The sequence below is a fragment of the Camelus bactrianus genome, chromosome 12 (genome assembly GCF_048773025.1).
Source record: "Camelus bactrianus isolate YW-2024 breed Bactrian camel chromosome 12, ASM4877302v1, whole genome shotgun sequence".
Lineage (NCBI taxonomy): Eukaryota > Metazoa > Chordata > Mammalia > Artiodactyla > Camelidae > Camelus > Camelus bactrianus.
Window position 1 is genome coordinate 55,871,068 of NC_133550.1, and position 19,325 is coordinate 55,890,392.

The 19,325-nt window shown below is 34.9% G+C and overlaps 1 protein-coding gene across 2 annotated transcripts in view; it reads right to left on the reverse strand.

The window, feature by feature from the left end:
* Window positions 1–1,142: 1,142 nt before the first annotated feature.
* Window positions 1,143–19,325, reverse strand: part of TBC1D15 (TBC1 domain family member 15) — a 60,629-nt gene continuing 42,446 nt past the window's right edge. For both annotated transcript variants that reach the window (XM_010958862.3, XM_010958861.3), the window contains 7 exons: window positions 15,756–15,872; window positions 10,573–10,673; window positions 6,704–6,803; window positions 6,113–6,210; window positions 4,011–4,127; window positions 3,412–3,498; window positions 1,143–2,449 (listed from right to left, as the gene is read on the reverse strand). In XM_010958862.3, the coding sequence (XP_010957164.2) occupies window positions 2,228–2,449; window positions 3,412–3,498; window positions 4,011–4,127; window positions 6,113–6,210; window positions 6,704–6,803; window positions 10,573–10,673; window positions 15,756–15,872 (842 nt within the window). In that variant the 3' untranslated portion in view covers window positions 1,143–2,227. The remainder of the gene's footprint in view (window positions 2,450–3,411; window positions 3,499–4,010; window positions 4,128–6,112; window positions 6,211–6,703; window positions 6,804–10,572; window positions 10,674–15,755; window positions 15,873–19,325) is intronic.

A 19,325-nucleotide genomic window follows, 5' to 3' on the forward strand; every position in this document is an offset into this window, starting at 1 on the left:
AAAAAAGCTTTAGTCGTTACCGACACGAAAGTTTCTAACATTATAAAGAGATGAAGAATCCTAGACACACGAAACAATCAAAACAGAGATGATTCTTCAATACAGAAAGGTTTCCTGTGGACTCCTAACAGAATTGAAAATACTTTCTACAACCAAATTACTTGAATTTTAACTTTAAATTATCACATACTATAGCACGTAATATTTTACATTTGTGAAGAACTGAAATAAACAAATCTTTAAAAAGTTAGACTAAGACATTTACCTGAACCTACTGTAGCAATATCAACAGATCAAGTTTACACGGTCTTTGCTAACTGAATTTTGCAAGAGTCTGCAATAACTCTGATTAAGTGAAGACTTTCCCTACCACTATATTATTATCACTTCCATATAAAAAACAGGCTAAAAAGAAATTCAAGACTGTTTGGTAAAAACATTTTAACAGTAGCTTTAATAATGAAACTTGACAAAAGTTCAACTTACTAAATGTAATAAGATTCTTTTAAAACTCTAAAGTAGATATTATATGTTACATAGTAGAAAAACTCCCAAAAAACCCTGTCCAGGAAGGACAAGAAAGACATCAAGATGTTCTCAGCAATTTCCTGAACAGCAGGAAATGAAAGGCTGGAGATGCCGAGTTTTTGATCAGTTCACTTTTTTTCTTTTTCTCTGAATAGGCTTACTCATTATTAACTGATGAAAGATAACATACATATGATATTAAAAGCTACAATCTAATGGTTCTACTGCCATGATTGTCAGTTAATGCTCAAGCAAGAAAAAAAGTTCATTTGGTTCTCTAGCTTTCTGGAAAAAAAAAAAAAAAGTCTATCTACCAGACCATTTGAGAACTACGTAACTTTTATTTTACATTATCAACATCAATTGTAGGAAGCTGCTTTACTGATTCAGGTAATTACATCCTCCAAGGATAACACCACGCCCAATTTCACGCTAATGAAACATGTTCTTCAGTTATATGAAGGGTCATGTTTTTTGCTCATTTCCCCAACTCATTCACAAATGGTTGTTTCACTCACCTAAAAATGTAAGACTGGGGTCCATACTGGATTTTTTTTCTTCTGATGAAGAACTAGCAGATTATTTCTAAGTGTAATTTAACTGAAAACATTACATCAACTTCATATTTATTTTAATGATATGTACAGAAGTTAACAAATCACAATTAAAACGGAATCAGTTCTGTTAATTCCACATAACTTAAAATCATGCAACACTGCATGGTAAAGACAACTGCTTCGTTCATATACAAAAAAGCGTTACTTTGAGACTCGTGATAGTATATTGAAATATTTGACATAAGCTTTTTGTAAAGAGTATTTTATAAAAATTTAAAGACCTGATTAATCAGTTAATGCATCATTAAGAAAGATAATAAACATTATTAGCAAAGTGAGGCTACAAGCAGTTAACTTGAAAATTACACCAGGTACAGGGTTCAATGTAGTCTCATGAAATAATGTTTCGTTAAGAAAATAGTTTTGAAAAAGATCTCATATTGAAGCTATGTATTAACTTTGTGAAATCAGGTTATATAAATCAATAGTCAAGTTTATTCAGTTAAAGAAAATATGCCTATCCTTTCTTATACTCATAAATAAGTACTTATACAGTCTTTATATACAAGTGAAGGAAAGTTCAATGTAAAAAATATACTGCCAATCCACTTATTATGGTTGAAATAGCTCCTTATCTACACATTAAATTGCATTGATGAAAATGTCCAAATCACATTCCACCAGCATAAATATTTAAGCTGAGTACTGTTGTAAACAACATTTGTCACCGGGTAACAATCTACTTCTCAGCTTAGAATGGTATAGAAGGCCCAAACATTTAATTTAATCAAATCCAAACCCATTAAACTTGGAGTAAACAAAGTGAATGTTTTTCAAAGTGCATAATTTCCAACTCATCCACTTGTAATATTTATCCAATTCCAGTTTTTCAGCAAGAAAATAAAATGTACTGAGCTATAAAAATACTAAGGAATGTTACTGAAAAGGAAAGGCTATTTGGTAGAAGTAACTACAAAAATAATTAGTTTAAATCTTTGTAAAGCTTTAATGCAAGAACATCAGTACACTCTTTCCATAAACCTTAAAGCATGATCAATACCGAGATTTCAAATTTCCACCTTTCAAGTACTTTAAAAAAAGTTCAACAAAGTGTCTCTTCAAAAATTAAGCAAGAAGAGTGATCATGCAGGTGTTAATCTGCTGACACTTGGGGACACTGGTATCTCTGTTGGGCTGTCATCTCTGGCTCCACTGGTGGCAAGTACAGACAAGGAGTTACTCTGAAACGCAGGTGTCAGACAATTAGCCATGCCAACATTTTCATCTTCACCGGTGTCTGAATCCGGTGTTGTAACTTCACTGTCCTGAAGCCCCAGGATCTCACAAACTGCTTGAGGCAACTCCTGAATAAGAAAAATCAAACACAAATCTGTCATTCACCATAGAGGGAAAGTAATCACAAATTAACACTTCTGTTTAAGACTACATCAGAGCGTTTGTTTTAACAGTACAATCGTTCTGCACCCTCTCAAACCTTCCTTCTCCACTCCAAATGAAGTCCTAAGCACTCTTTTAGTAAGTGGCTCTCGGACCTTCTATTCTGAATTAGCGACTCTCCACTCCACCCCACTACTCCCACAAACATATTGTTTTCTAATATTTTGCATTTATTTCATTCTCATTTACATCATCTTTCTCTCTCAAGACACAGAAGCTTCTTAAACATAAGAAGTATCTTACTGACAGTTTTGAACAGAACAGCTATCAAATACCTGTAGAAATGAGCCACTGTAAATATTTGGAACCATGAACAAATGATACAAAGACCAAGCAAGAATTCTCTAAAAAATATGAAAATCAACATACATCAAAAGTATAATCCTTTGGTTTAAACTGAGAATATAATACATCAAATATGGCTTGTTTTTGAGATAATTAAGAGCTTGACCGATACAAATGTAAAGACACAGACCAAGTACTATTCACTTAATTATTTCTGATTAGCATCTGTCTTTACTTGGAGATACTATATATCGAATACGAAGTCCTACTCTGTAGCCACTGATTTAATTGGGTAATGTATCAATGCTTAAGTTCTACAGCCTCTTTGGTTGCTGCAGAAGTGTTTTCATTACTTTTGTAATTCTGCATTATTATATGTTTCCTGTCTAGCCATAATTAATCAACTGTTTCCAATTAAGTGCTGTAAATCTACAATGCTAAACAGACACTAGCTAATGCTTTGTGTCTGCCTTCAACTTGCTGCCATCTATTACTTCTAAAAAGAAAAATTCTTTTTTGACCTTAACCCATGAAAAACACAAAACAAAAAACCCAGCAATTACTTAAAACACTGTATAGATACCTTGCATTTTACCATCTGTAGAGAAATTGCTTCTGCCTTGCATAGTATATCTTCCACATCAATTTTCATGGACAATTCATTGATATGCTAAAATAAATCAATAAAATAAAATGATGATTGAAACTGAAACACTAGTATGTTCTACTATACAATTTATTACTTATATTACACTGTAGACAAAAATCCTTAAAATAAAAATATATACTACAAGTAAACAAGAAATTTAATATGTCTTTCATTACATCATTTCAAGTTTTAAATCTAAAACAGTTAATAAGCTTATGGAACATTAAATCCAGCAGTTGTCCCAAGTCTACTATGTCAAAGTTATAAGCAAAAGACATTTTTTTTAGAAAACTAAACTACAGAAAAGAGCATTAGTTGAATTTCCTTTTCTTCCTAATTAGCTAGGAAAAATAAGTAGCCAATATGTACTTATTGGACTGTCCTTCTCAGAGAGCCAGTCCTGGTACTGTTATTGGTAAAATTTAAGTTACTCAGGGGCTTCGGTAATGCTCCAAAGGAATGTTTTGTACATCAGTCCCACCAAAAGGAGGAAAGAGTCAAAATATTAAAATCTAAATTAAAGGAATCACTACCTTAAGTATTTCATTAAAGCCATAATGCTTTTCCATTATTTGCTGCTTTTCTGATTCCAGAATAGCACAACAGAGAAGAAGATGGAAATTTTTACATGGTAGTTCAGTCCACATCACCTATAAAAAATAGAACACCTGTTTAGTAAACTATACCAATTCTAAAATGCTCTCTTCACAGATACAGTGCTGACCTCTAAATGCCTTCTATGCAATGCAGAAGCTGTCTAGATGGGAGAGTCCACTCTTTTTCTAGTTAAGTGAAATGAGGTGTGGGGAAGGGAAGTCTCACCTTTACCTGCGAAGTAACTAACATTACGTGTAACATTATGTGAATACAATGAATTCCAAATGTGGCTCCTTAGGTAACTACAGTAACACTGAGTCTAGCCAGTAAGATAAATGGCATGAATTAAGGAGCCACAGCCAAGAGGTTAAGGTGTAAGGGTTAGAGGCATTTTCAATATTTTTCTGACCCTTTACTTAAAAGTTTTTCACTTTTAAGTAACCTTCAGTCTCGTGGAGGAAGAGTGGTGGGTAGTGCTAAATTCTGGAAGTAAAGATGCACTTGTACATTGCATGGAATAAAAAACACCCAGAGGTAGCTCCAATTTCTAAACATCATACTATGTAATGAACTCAGAGTATTCCTGATTATGACAAAAACTGAATGGACCACCCCAAATTTATACCCAAATGCATAAAATATTTTATCAATAGCTGCACTTCTTCCTAAGTTCCTTAAGTATAGGTAATGTCCTAAAGCTGAAGGTCTTAATTTCCCCCTGGTTAATGTACCTAATAATACCTTTCCTAGAAAAATCAAAAACTCATGTAAACAATGCTATTAAAGCACACCTGAAATATTTTTTCTTCTTTCACCAAAAATAAATCAAGTTGGATACTTTTCATACTAAATCCAATTTTTGAAAGTTTAATTACAATGTAATTACTCTCAAAGGTTCCATTAAAAGTTCCAATTTATTGGTAAACACAGATTAAGAAATTATTCCAGCTACGTGGTAACTTTAAAAAAAGAAGTTGAAATACTAATTTAACAAAATTGATAAGCTTTAAAATACGATTCTAGGTTGAGAACATATGAGCTTTTCTTCTAATGTCAAACAAAGGAAGTGATGCCCCATAAGTCAGTGCATCACCTCCTCTAATGGGAGCACAGTCACCAGGAGTACAGGAATTGACTCCACCTGTAACAGCCTCGGAGGGCACTGGCGTTCCAGTGTAGACTAAGGCTTTCATTATCCAAATGGATTATTCTCCCAATTCTTTGGGAAAATTTCTGTCATCTTCATTTGTATAAAGATAAGGTAGCAATCAGTTGTTTTACCAATATTCTATTTCAAAAGCTCATCCGTCTGTTAACAATTAACAGATACGTGAGAAGAAAGTAGTAATTTTGTTTTTCATCAAGCAGTGCCCTGGGTGCAAAATGGAATAAAACAATATACACCAAAAACATGATGATGGGTATCGCTTAGAGTGGAAAGAGGAAAATGGGGCTTGGGGTGGTGAGCAAAGATGTGAGCTATATCCTTAAATGTTTTTTTCTTGGAAAGAAAGAGAAAAAACTAGAAGTAAGCAAGGCAAAATGTTTACATATGTTAAGTGTGAATAGTGGGATGTGTGTTATATTATTCTTCGTATTTTGCTCTCACTCAAATTTCTTTAGAAAAAAAAAAAAAGCCAAACACAAGTCAGTTCCCTCCCAATGCTTCAGACGGCAAATAAAGCACTATCTCTAAGGACCGGCCTGACAAAACTTCCTTAACTCTGCACGAAGCTACACCAGAATGTGGCCGAGCCTCACATGAAGTCCCGTCTCCCAAGGAAAGAACACAGGCACAAATGGTCCACAGAACTGGTTCTGGGAAACCTACTGGCCCCAAGGGTTTGATTTACAGTAAAAAGCTCCAAAGACCAGACATTCAGTTCAAGATTGTTAATTTTTAAGGAGAGACCACAAACCACCAGGATTTCAGAACAACACTGCTTTAGAAATTCCAGTCGGGATATTACAATCTATTTATAGATACAAATGTTTATTTCAATAAATATTATATTTTAATAATAATTTAAGAACTTACCTCCCATAATCGGAGAATATCTAGAAAACTAAATTCCCTTTTAAATCTGATTAAAAGCCACCTGAAGCAGAAATAAAGGTATCCAGAGTCCTGGGATTCTACAGAAAGAAAAAAGAAATACTTATATATGGCTTACTCTTATGCTAATTATCTCAGAATACAATAAACTATTTCAAACTCAAATTTTTCTGTTCATCTTAGGCTATTAAAAGTCCTATAAATGTAACTGCCTTCTACTAATTCAAGGAAACAACTCAAATTGCAGGCTAACTTCTTTAAAAGAAACCATCACATAAGAACAAATACAGTCAACCCTCCATATCTGCAGATTTAAACAACTATGGATAGAAAAATATTTGTTAAAAAAATTTTTTCCCATGAAGTTTCAAAAGCAAAACTTGAATTTGCCACCTCTGGCAACTACTTACATAGCATTTACAACTATTTACAGTTTGATCCCACACTTTTAGTCCTCAGAGAAGCCCAGGCAACACTGGCAGGGTGTATATGTCTTTAAGAGTTCTCTACATTTTTTCCCTTTGAGTATTACCCTAAAATTTGCTGGGTAGAGTTTTGATTCACTAAACTTACCTAAGTAACTGCAAAATCCACTGTCCAACAACCGAAGTAAGGTACTTAGCTGAATTAGCTGGGTCTTCATGCCTTGCATTTGCTCTTCAAAATTTTGATGCTTTAAAAGGAAATAATTGTTGTCACATTAGTAATATTCAATGAACGCTTTACTGTATATAATCATTGGTAACTATGCCATGAGGATAAGGACAAATGTTGGACTTATACCACATTGGTTATATTTAAAACTCACAACTAATTAAAATGCTAAAGCAACATTAAAAAGGAGGGAAAGAGAATCTTTGGTCTTAAACTGAGGACTATTTTTTCACATGGGAAATAAACTTACCAAATCACTTTCACTGTTAAATATTTCTTTCAATTAACATATGAAATAAAATTAATTTTACCTTTAACATGTATCTCTCGCTGAAGAATTAACTAATTATCTTAGATTTGATGACAATAGGGAATCTATGAAGTCAAAACCATTTTCATGACAATGCTGAAACAATCTATGCATTTTGTGCTTTAAGTTCTCCCGCAAGTGTAAAAGCTGTATGATATGTGATACTGCGCTGGACAGCACACAGGAGCAGATATGAAAGTCAGCCGTCTCTTACTGAACTGTTAAACCAAACATTAAAGAAAATGTAAAATGTACAACAATCCCTCTTCTCAGTAAATTTTGTTTTGGAAAAGTTACTTTTCATTAAAAAATATACGTATGTTAAGGTATAATAGGTCTGTTATTTTTAAATGAATTAATAGATATTTATAAACTTCTCAGTATTAATTTTTCAGATGAGAAACGTCAAAAGACATAACCCACACAAACAAAAGCTCTAGGAATCCTTAATAATATTTACAAGTGAGAAGGGGCCCTAAGATCACAAAGTCTGAGACTGCTGTGGTTTACATGTTTTAAAAAATCTTCGAAGTTGAGCAGATTCCCTACCAACACTTCAGTCAAGGTTTGGGGGATGGAAGCACACCAAAATAAATGAAATGCTTCTTCGATGATTCTGACTCCTTTAACCCACGTTTCCTGAGCCCTCTATGGTGACCTACCGCACTAACTTTGTGACAAGTGTAAGAACAACATCCCCTCCCTCAGACTTATTTTTTTAGTTTTAGAGACAATAATAGTGCTTTATTAGAAGTATCTATCAGATTAGAAACCACTCCTTCTTGGTTAAAAGAAAAAAATTAAGGGCTAGTGATTCTCAATAAACTGGCTTCTCTTTAGTGATTTAACGAACTAGTTTAATAGACTAATGCAAGCTTCTGGGATATAGTTTCTTCAGATTTCCCATATGGAACTCTAAGAGAAAGGCAGAATTAATTAACTCTTTGATTAACAGCATAGTTTTTATTGTGACGTGACTAAAAGCTAGAGTTGGTTTGGAAGTACCAACATCACCTAGCCATTGCTACCCACTCTGTTATAAAAAGAAGCACTCCCAAAATGACAGAAGCCAAAATGACAGAAGCTATTCCCGGAGAAAGGAAAATGAGATTAACAATGGATATACAAAGGGCCTCAAGTGTAACTGTAAATAAATACACATGTGCAGACATACACATACGTATGCAGGTATGCACGTATGTGTATGTGCGTACACATAGGTGTGTGTGTACAAACATGGAAAGGGGTGAGAGGGAAGGGAGGGACTGAATTACATGGCAAAATGAGTGGTGGGTATAAAAAAGTTCATTAGATCATTTTGCAAATATTTCCATAATATTTCAATAATAGACAAAGTCTACGCCTAAACCTACATTAGATGTGAGTAAATATCAACAAAGGACATCTACAGACACTGGATTCAGCCTCATAAAAGCAGTAAAAACTTACATGAAAATAAAGCTGTAAAGCAGAAGGGAGGAGTCAAACAGCAGCACAGATTCAAGGACACCAGAACAACAGCAATGCAGTGGAAAATAATCGTGCAGATTATTTTGATTACAACATGCTGCCCTTTTGTTCAAATATTACACAACAAAAGATGTTAGGAAATGGTATATTAAGAGATCTTTTTAGAATAAAAACTAGAAAAATCCCCAGACCACTCTCAGTGGAAAAGGCAAACAGAGAACATTTACTGTGAAAAAGAGAACAAAGAACTTGAAACTTCATACACAAAAATGACAAACAGACCGTGAAGTGTGCATTACAGATGTTCAGAAAGTAGTCTTCACATCTGAGACCTAAAGACATGCACACATATGCATGTATGTGTGTATTTGGCATCATAAGCCAATATATTTGAACATGCCAATATTAGCTCAGTTGTATGAAAACTATTATTGTAAAAAAACTAAACGCAGTATGCCTGGCTAATTCTTGGAATACCTACTCTAAGTAAAGGTCTAAACTAAGCACTGGGGAAATATTCATGTGTTTATTCTACGAAAATCAGCTGAACAAAAAAGCCTCATGTCAGGCATTAGGAAAATTCTGGAAGCATATCAGAGAACTAGTTAAACAAATACATGACCCCTCTTACCAAGGAACACACTAGGTCTAGTGAAAAGAGGATAAACAACAAAAACAAAAGGAAAGCAGACAACAGTTTTCATACAATTAATATCAGTTGTACAGACCTTTATAACAAATGCCTCAGGTTTCTAGAGCACTTGGGAGTAAATGGAACTAAGGAGGCAGGTAAAAATCAATCAATCAATCAATCAATCAAAAAGGGAAGACAAACTATGATATTACCAGGCTACTGCAATTAATAATCTTTCCAAATAATCCAAAAGCATTAAATCATGGTAAAGGACTACATAATTAGATATTTTTAAATAGGAAAAGAATAGTTTAAAACCATCAAATCTTATCAAGTATGGAAAAGAACTAGAAGTGAGGATGAGTTGGAACCATGGATAAGAAACTTGAGGAAACAGATAAAATTGGGGCAAACTGGAAGGGAAAGAAAAACAGGCAGGCAAGAGGGGAAGAACAGAAGTAACTGAGATGAGAAGGGCACCACTTGCAAATCCCCTATCTGCATCCCAGACTCTGTGTTACAGGGAAATATACTATATGATTACACAGTCAAAATCTTCACCCTCCTGCAAGCGAGCAATTTCAGTACCTGATATCAAGGCCCAACATCAAGTATATTAGTTTTATTCTGAAACAGTACAGTGACCTATGTGGCCAGGTCTTTGGATTTCCTATGCCTTTATCTCCTCTTAGTCCCTACACTTTCTTTTCCCCCTTTCTAACAGATTGCTTGAGAAGACTGTTCTGTTTTATTTTCCTGTTAATACTCTTTCTGTGCTATTGTCCTAGAACTCTGTCTCCAAGATATATCAAAGATAATAGATAAAATGTTCTTTGTAATAATTGTATATATAGACACAGTACAACACTAATAATCGCATGCTTCTGAAAAAACTAAGAAAGTGTCAATGTTACAAATAGTTCAAACACATCTGGAGAAAAATCAGTCACTTATAATAAAAAAATCCAAAATGTTCACAAAAGGTAAGGATATTACTTGGCATGACTAAGCTTTATCTCTGAAACAGATGATATGAAAGTTCAACTGCTTCGCAAGAACTGAATTCATCTATTTCATCAATATTCTACAGTGACTCATGGCTCTTCGGCAGATCATACGCACTTACCGATACTAAATCCTGATTATTCCTGTTCTACAGACATATACTATCTACTTTTTGTATTAAAAACAATACCAGGACTTCCAAGCCTCTTGAAAAGACTTGAAAAAAGAAACAAACGAATGAACAACACAGAGCAACTTTTTTTAAGTTCCACCGTAAATGGCTAAATATAAATATCAATCTTACACGATAAGATTATACAACTACAATTTTCAAAATTAGTTTGATTAAAGGAAAGAATCTATTCTTACCATTTGGTCCATGTAGGAGGCAAAGCACCAAAAGGCATCCACTTCATTTTCCATCACATATAAAACAGGGGAAAGTAAATCACTCATTCCTTGCACATACCCTAAGAAGAACAGAAAAACTAATTATGTCTCTAAAAACCTAAGCTTTATGTATCCTTCTGTGCGTATCATCACCATTTCACTTAAAATCACATCTTTTCTTTGGTTTCAGAAACTGGTAGATACGGAAGTTTGTAAACACGGTGGAGGAAATCCCGCGATCAGGTGAGAAAGATGAGTTGTTTTAGACCAAGATGTCAAGCAGGTATATAATGGCTAGTGTAGATATCACTATCAAGAATGGTAATAATATTAAAAAATAATATGTAAAAGCATCATGAGAAAGAAGAAGGGTGAAGAGAAAACCCTGAGAAGTATCAAATGTCAGAATACATACTCAAAGGGAGATTTGTGAAGGAACAGTCAAGAGGAAAGGGGGAAAAAGCCATGGAGAAGAGTGTTGTAAAAGTCCACGCGGGAAGAAAGCTGCAAGATCACCAAGCTGCCATGAGTAAGTCTAGCAAAATAAGAACTAAAAAGGGTTCAACTGCTTTAGCAACCAGCTTATTGGTAATCTACACAAAAGGAGTCACAACAAAATTATCTCTTTTAAATGGTCGTATTCATATTCTTTTCTCTTTTTTTTCTTTTGCTGTTATTCTATATCCAATTAATGCTAGCAAATGAATTTAATCCAATCAATATTCTGTACCTAAAACTACCACTTTAACCACCTTTCTCTTGATGCTCTTATAATTTCTCAGTCACGCCACTAATTTACAGCCTTTGGTTAAAAAGAAAATTGGGAAGTTAAAGAATCAGGTCCCTCACTTAAAAAACAAACACAAAGTCTTAGTTTTGCTTTTCACCTGACCATGTCAAGCTTCTTGTTTCTTAGTTTTATCTTATCCTCAATTTTCTTAAATGTTTTACAATTAGATTTCAGACTTAAGACACAGATTCTTGAACCAACAAAGGGACAAGGGCCATACTAAGCCTTTTCACATACATATTTTATCACTCAACTCTGGTACCTTTTTGTACACTTGTTAAAGTTACATAGAGATTTTTTCCCAACGATAGCTTGGGGAGTCTGTGGAAAATAAGTCTTTCACTTATCTGCAGAACCAAAGCTTACATTAAAATCATTCATCAAAATCTATGTGCAATGAATCCACTTAAACGGCACATATTTTAAAAGGCGTGGAATATTTCTGCTAAAAATTATATACAATTTTATATCACTCTTCCCATTTTGGAAGAAAACTTTAAAAATGACCCCAGGAAGCATACAGGCTAAAGTCTCTTGAGAAAATTCAGATTAAAAATATAACATGAGAGTGAGTAGATACAGCTAAACCTAATTACCCCACCACCACCAAAAAAAAGCATAATAGAGAGACACTCAGTTCACTTCAATCTCCTTAAAATAAAAGTTTAGCTCCATCTGCTCTTAGCTTCTGCCCTAATCTACTGCTATATCTAGTCTTTGCCAACCTCACTATGCCTACACTGTACCCTGGGGGAAAGTATGGCTCTACTCACACTGGCACAAACAACACGTGGGTTCCCAAGGCAGGCATCCAATTTATTACAGTACCAAACTGTGGATTTAACAAGACATTTGCAGAAAGGGGCCAGAAAAAAAGTGGCATACAACATGGTACCTAAATGAAGCATTTCTAATGCTTACAAATGTATTGCAGATGCTTTTTTAAATAATACACACTTGTGATGATTAGTTTTGTGTCAGTGTGAGTGGGCCACAGGATGTCCCCATGTCTGGTTAAACAGTATTTCTGGGAGTACCTGTGAAGGCGTTTCTAGAAGAGATTAGCATTTGAACTGGAAAACTGATTAAAGCAGACGGCCCTCACCAACGTGACAGGGCAACATCCAACCCGGTTGAGGGCCTGAACAGAACAAAAAGACGCAGGAAGACTGAACTTGCCCTCTGCCAGGCTGGCTGAGCTGAGCTGAGCTGAGCCATCAGCTCCTGCCCTCAGTACTCCTGGTTCTCATACCTTCAGACTCAAAGGAATGGTACTCACACCACCCGCTCTGCTGCTCTCAGACCTTCAAACTACACCACCAGCTGCAGATCTCAGACTGTGGGACTTCTCAGCCTCCGTGATTATGTAACCCAATCTCTTATAAGAAATCTTTTTCTTTCTTTACTTCTTTTCCTGATTAATACAACACTTTTAAGAAAGGAGTAAGTAGGTTGGAAGGAGAACTAAACTGTTATTATCAGAACTTTCCCACATGGGAATGACACAGTGAAAGCAATGACAAACATAAAGGCTAAACCAATTAAAGTATGAAGGAAATTTGATCTGAATTCAACAAAGCGCAAAAGAGTACTTTACTGGCTGTGACTGTATATGGTCTATAACAGAAATATTTCAGAGTACGCTATTCAAAAGAGTTACAAAGCACCTTTCCCCCTAGGGGAAAAAAGTGCTTTATTATAAAATTATAATGAATGAAAATTTCTAAGAAGCTAACTTAATCCTTTAAGTCTTCAGCTTTCACGTGGGATCACTACCATATTTCCCCTGTAAGTCTTAGTTGAAGCAAGTAGTCGATTTAATCTTCATATTCTGGTTGCTTTTAATCTGTTTTATTTTGTACATGATGTTCTTTGGGATATGTCATGAGTTGTGGGGGTGGAATTAATGTACAAATTCCTTTTAATTAAAGAAAGATTAAAGCTGTTTAAATTAGCATTCAGTGCCACTCACATTTTGTACTAGTGCTGACTGACGTACATCTTAATCAGCACTGCTACAATTTCTGAAGTAGTTCCCCCAAATTATTTTCATAGCAAAGCTATTTCAGTGGGGGAGGTGTGAGAAATGAACTCCTTATCATTCTAGTGTACACATTCTTACAGAGAAAATGTTCATTTACATATAGGTCAACTTTCCAGGTTAACTGAAGCTTAGTCCTTAGAGTATCAAATGAAAAAAAGAAATCTTTAACAGTTAGAAATCATTTTTTTTTGACTAGACACTCTCCTGCCTTCTCACATACAGTATTTTGAGTATAATTTAATCATTTACTGCTTATTCAGAGTCATGATCATGAAAATACTGTTTAAAAAAATACTCCTAGAAAAACGTGTAGTGTGTTTACACTAACTAAAAATTATTTTTCCTTGAGTTCTTCTGTCTGCTTTCAGTAATTTTTGTCTTCTTCCTCACTATTAATGAGACTATATTCAATGCAAATACACCTACAACTATGGGGTAAGAAGCCAAACAACTCAATACGACAGAAACACCTCTAAGAGTAAATTTACAGCCTAGGTGACTTCACTGTGAGTTTAAAAATTGTGAAATTTGGTCCACTGCTTTATGAAAACTACCCTGGCTTCTCACAAGGCCAGAGTTTAATAAAAAACTTGGGTATGTTTCAGATAACTTAAGCATTTCACTAGAAAGAATGCTGGATTAATACAGACAAATGAAAACAGCAATTTATCCAGTTAGCTGGTCTGGGACTAGGCCCTGAAGAATCTGAGTATTCAGGGAACTCCTTCTGAGAATATGCATTAATTCTTTTCTCAAAAGTACCATTTGAGAGTACTGGGGGCAATGCCGCTTGTCCCCTAGGACAATAACCCAGTTCCCTACAGAAACTAAGATGGCAACGGCTCCGGCTGCTGCATGTGCAGAGGCAAGAACGCCAGCCTGAAATAAAGACCAGGCTCTCCATCGCCAATCCAGTATTTACTACTTGTGCTACCCTGAGTCACTCTCTAAATCAGTATAACCTTACTCATAAAATGGGGATCATTTCCCCACTTCTTTAGAACACTAATACAATCAAAATCAAAACTGAGAATGACTCTGTAACCTGAGAAGCACTCTAATAATATGTTTTCAGTCATCATTACAGATGTCACAGACAGGACTGACTAGATTTTACATTTCAAAGAGCAATCTGTGATCTTCAACTACCATCCCCAAAGAGGCTAATGCCTCCAGATCCACAAGAGATTACTTCTTCCCTTAGTTTACATGTAACAGGAAGCCAAAAATTCACATAGGTATAAACAATGAAGAAAATGCACCTGTAATTAAGGTTAATTTGGCTTTAATATGACAAATACCCACTTATCTTCTCTTCTCCAAAAGACGTCTCAAGCTTTATGAAGGTAATCTGAAAAACATCTACTTTCACTGTCCTCTCCTTGGAAGTCACTAACACTGGTAGGTAACTCAAACTTTTCCATTATTTATACTTGTTTAAAAGTTGATGCTTAGGGAATGTATTGGTCCTTTAAAAACACAGCTCAAGTACTCCTGACCCTTAAAACATTGGTTTCTTAGGTTTTCTATCCCTTAGCATCACTTCTCCATGAAATCCCCCATTCCCACCTCCAGCCCGTCCGTCCAAGTCAATCTTCATGGAGATCAGACTAACCGAGAAAAGACAGTCAAGTTCCACACACCTTAGGTAATTACCTGCACTGCTTGTCTATGATACCAAATTGGCACTTTTCTTCACAAGGGAGAAAGCATATCAAAAAAAAAAAAGGTTCCCAAACTTTCTCAGTTCACAGTATCCTTAACAGCTCAGTAATCTTTTTCCCAAGGCACCTCAGGCTCAAAAAAACTACAAATATTCCCATTTATTAAATAGATCCAAACAATGTAATAAATATTTATGTCCTAGGAACTTAGCACCTGTTGGGCACTACACTACTTCTCAAACCTTGGAATTCAATTGGAGACCACCGTCCTTATCTATTTTCACACAGTTACTTGCTTATCACAGCAGGGGCAAAAACACTGCTTTGCAAAGTTATAACCTCATCAGAAGGCATTTGGCGATCTAATGCTAAAACTCTGAACTACTTTAGCTAGTACTTAAAGCAGCATCCTACAGATGTCACCATATTACCCTCCAATATTTAAAATATCCCACACTGTCCCCATGAATTCACTGCAGCAACCCAGTGCTCCTTGGTGCACAATTTGGGAACCATAGCCTTTTAAGTTTCCAGTCCTCTGTGGAACAACCCCTATAAAAACGAGGCCACAGAGCTTTTACATACATTTAAAGGGCTAATAAATTTAAATTCTAAAATAAACATATACAATGTCTTTAAATTAGAATACTAGAGGAGAACTTACCTAAATCAAAATCATACATACAGTAGGTCATCAAAATGTCATGAAGCAAAATCAACCCTGGATTATCTTGGCCTTCATAAAACTTGTTTGTTCGATCTGTTCTGTTAACATCTTTTTCTGAGGAAGAAAACCATCACATATTTGAAAACCTTTGGAGTAAAAGATTTTTCATAAATCTCACATCTTACAAGAACATAATTATTTCTCTTGTTAATAATTTTTCTCGCTTGCTGAGCTTTTAGTTAATGAAAAAAATCCAACAAATTCCATTTTAGATACACAATAAAATTAACATTTTGGAATATTTTTCCAAAGTCAGTCCACCTCCTTTTGGGTATATTTTAAAATATTTTTCAATTTTTATCTAAACATAGAAATCTTTTAATTGAATAGTAAGAAATACTTTCAATTAATTAAGACCAACACCTAGTAATATTCACATTAGTTAGCAATAAAAATACCAGTCGTGAATGAATGTGATACAGTAGTTTCTGAAAACAGTAATGAAAAAAGCTACTATGCAATCAGGCGCAATCACAGGGATTTGTTTCGTTCATAATTGCTATCAACTTCTTTGTCATATCCCCAAATCAGCTTTAGGATAAATTACTTCCTTATTCTCATGTATACATTATTCAGTTTACATATAATTATAAGCAATTTATTTTAATTGTGAAAAAATAAAAATCCGTATTTTTCTGGAAATGATTTCATGACATTAAAAACAGGTTTGGAAACATCACCAGGACTATATCCCAAGCTGTCTTGACAAATTCAACTCACAAACACTGATTCCTACTAGATGTATCTTGTTGTGAAAGACTAAACAACTAAAAATACTTTCCCCAAACTTGAATCCCTCAATAATTAGGAAAAATAATTCAAAGAAATTCAAAGTGATGAACTTACTCTATAATCAAATTTTGTTTAAAAGTTATAACTGAGTTGTAACTTGCCCCCAACCCCTGGCCCATTAAGCTGAGTAATTTGAAAACACTTTCTCAAGAACTGTTGTGAAGAGATGGGGAGGTATTTTACAACAAAGTAGAATCTAACAGAGCATGACCTGAGTTTAGATTCTGTAAGGGCATTTAAAAAATCATCAGGACAATATTCTAGCTTTCTGTTAAAATACATTCCATTTGATTCTATGAATGTAAGCACACATCTCTAGAACTGTGGATACATTTTTCAAATAAATAAGGAAAAGCAATACCAAAAAAAATCATGCTATCAATGGCAAATTTCATTTAAAAGCATCAAAATGTTTCATTCTCTTATTATAGTTGATAGTTATTTTTTATTAATGAGTTATTTTTTTATTAACTCAAACACAATTTACATAGAGGATCTGCCTTAACAGGTGTTTTAAACACAGTAAAAAGTCATTTGTACCCTCATGAACTATCTATTTCTTTCCTCTTAAATAAATATTTAGTAATGATACGCCAGGCAGAAGACAAAAAGACTGAAGAGAAGCACAACATGCCGACGGCTCCATTTCACACTCACCATCACTAACCTCTGGGGGACCCCTGACACTGCGGGGCAATCATGCTCTTCCCCTCGTGCATTCCCTCTCTCTGCATTCCCTCTCTCTATTTATATAACTGTTTTACGTATTTTCCTCTCTCCTCAAGCCTCCAACATGTCATCTTCTCCCACACCTTAGCTCTGAGGATCTTCCTTCCCATTTCTGAGAAAACGGAAGTTATCCAAAGAGAACTTAGTACTTATCACTAACATTCCAAAAAGATGCCTGGTGATTCTAACATGCAGCCAAAAGTTACGAAGCAATGCTCTAATGACTTGGATTCCTGGGCCTTCTTATCTGCTTCTCTTTCCCTAGGTGACATCATCTATACCCATGGGTGTTTATACTGACAATACCCAAATTTATATATCCTACCCAGACTACTCCAGATTATTCAACTAGCCATTGACATCCCATTTGTATGTTTCACTTTAAAATATATATCTTAAAGTGAAACATACAAATGGAGAGAGAGAGAGAGAGAGAGGGAGAGGGAGGGGGGGAGAGAGGGGGAGGGAGAGGGAGAGAGAGAGAGAGAGAGAGAGAGAGAGAGAGAGAGAGAGAGAGAGAGAGACAGAGACAGAGACAGAGACAGAGACAGAGACATCTAATTTAACTTCATTATACCCCTACTATCAAGCATCTCTTTTTTAGAGAATAGTTATTCCCAGGTAAGTAGCTATTCAATTCTCAAATACTGACAAAATTTACTATCTGGAGTCATTTATTTAATTAAAAAATGAAATACATGCCTATTAAGAGGTGTGGGGGTATATAAACCAAAGCCTCTTAAATCTCTGAATGACAGAAACAAAAGTAATTTTTATTTTTCTCCTTTTTGCTCATTTAGAATTCCTAATTTTTTTTATAATACACACCAGGTGTTCCTATAATCAGGAAGACAATTTTTAAATGAAATTAACAAGCAAATAAAGTTACAAACTTTTGTTTTAATTCACATTTTAGAGCTCAAAATGAAATATATCAGTACTTACAAATGTACTGACTGAATTCATACTCCTACTGGAATATGAACAGCCAAGAATATTAGACACATATTTTAATGTACTCTCCAATTCTGATTTCTCATTTTTATTGAAGTATAGTTGATTTACAATATTAACATTAGTTTCAAGTGTGTAACATAGTGATAATATTTTCATAGATCATATTCTATTTAAAGTTATTACAAAATAATGGCTCTATTTCTCTGTGCTGTATGATATAGCCTTGTTGCTTATCTATTTTAAACATAGCAGCTTCTGTATCCTAATTCCCTAACCCTATCTTGGCCCACTCCTCTCCCCACTGAAAACCACTAGTTTGTTTTCTTTATCTGTGAGTCTGTTTCTCTTTTGTCATATACATCTGTTCAGCTGTATCGTTTAGATTTCACACGTAAGTGATAAAGTGTTTATCTTTCTCTAACTTATTTTACTAAGCATAACACTCTCTAGGTCCACCCACATTGCTGCAAATGGGAGAGTTTCATTGCTTTTGGGGGCCGAGTATTATTCCATCGCGTGTGTGTACGTATCACAACTTCTTTATCCATTTGTTGTTGATGGACACTTAGGTTGCTTCCATATCTTGGCAACTATAAATAACTGGGGTGTGTGTATCTTTTCAAATTAGTGTTTTCATTTTCTTCAGATATATACCTAGGAGTGGAACTGCTGGATCAGATGGTAGTTCTTTTCTTAGTTTTTTGAGGAACCTTCGTGCTCTTTTCCATGGTGGCTGCACCAGGCTCCACTTAGTTTTCAATGAGAATTATTCCACTATGCAGATGTATTTTTGATGTGTTTGTGGGGGAAGGTAAGTTCTGAGTCCTCCTACTCTGCCATCGTGACCTCCTCCCCTCTGAGAAGAAGTTTTATGTCCTCCATTATTTGGCCCAAATTCACAACAATGCCAGTTTCCTTAGAGGGCTAGAGAGTCAGATAGAGGCTTTGCAGCTAGAAAGAGTGCCCAAATCACACTGCCAACGCTGCCCTAGGTGGCTCTATGTATTTTCACAGTAAGAATCTTTGCCA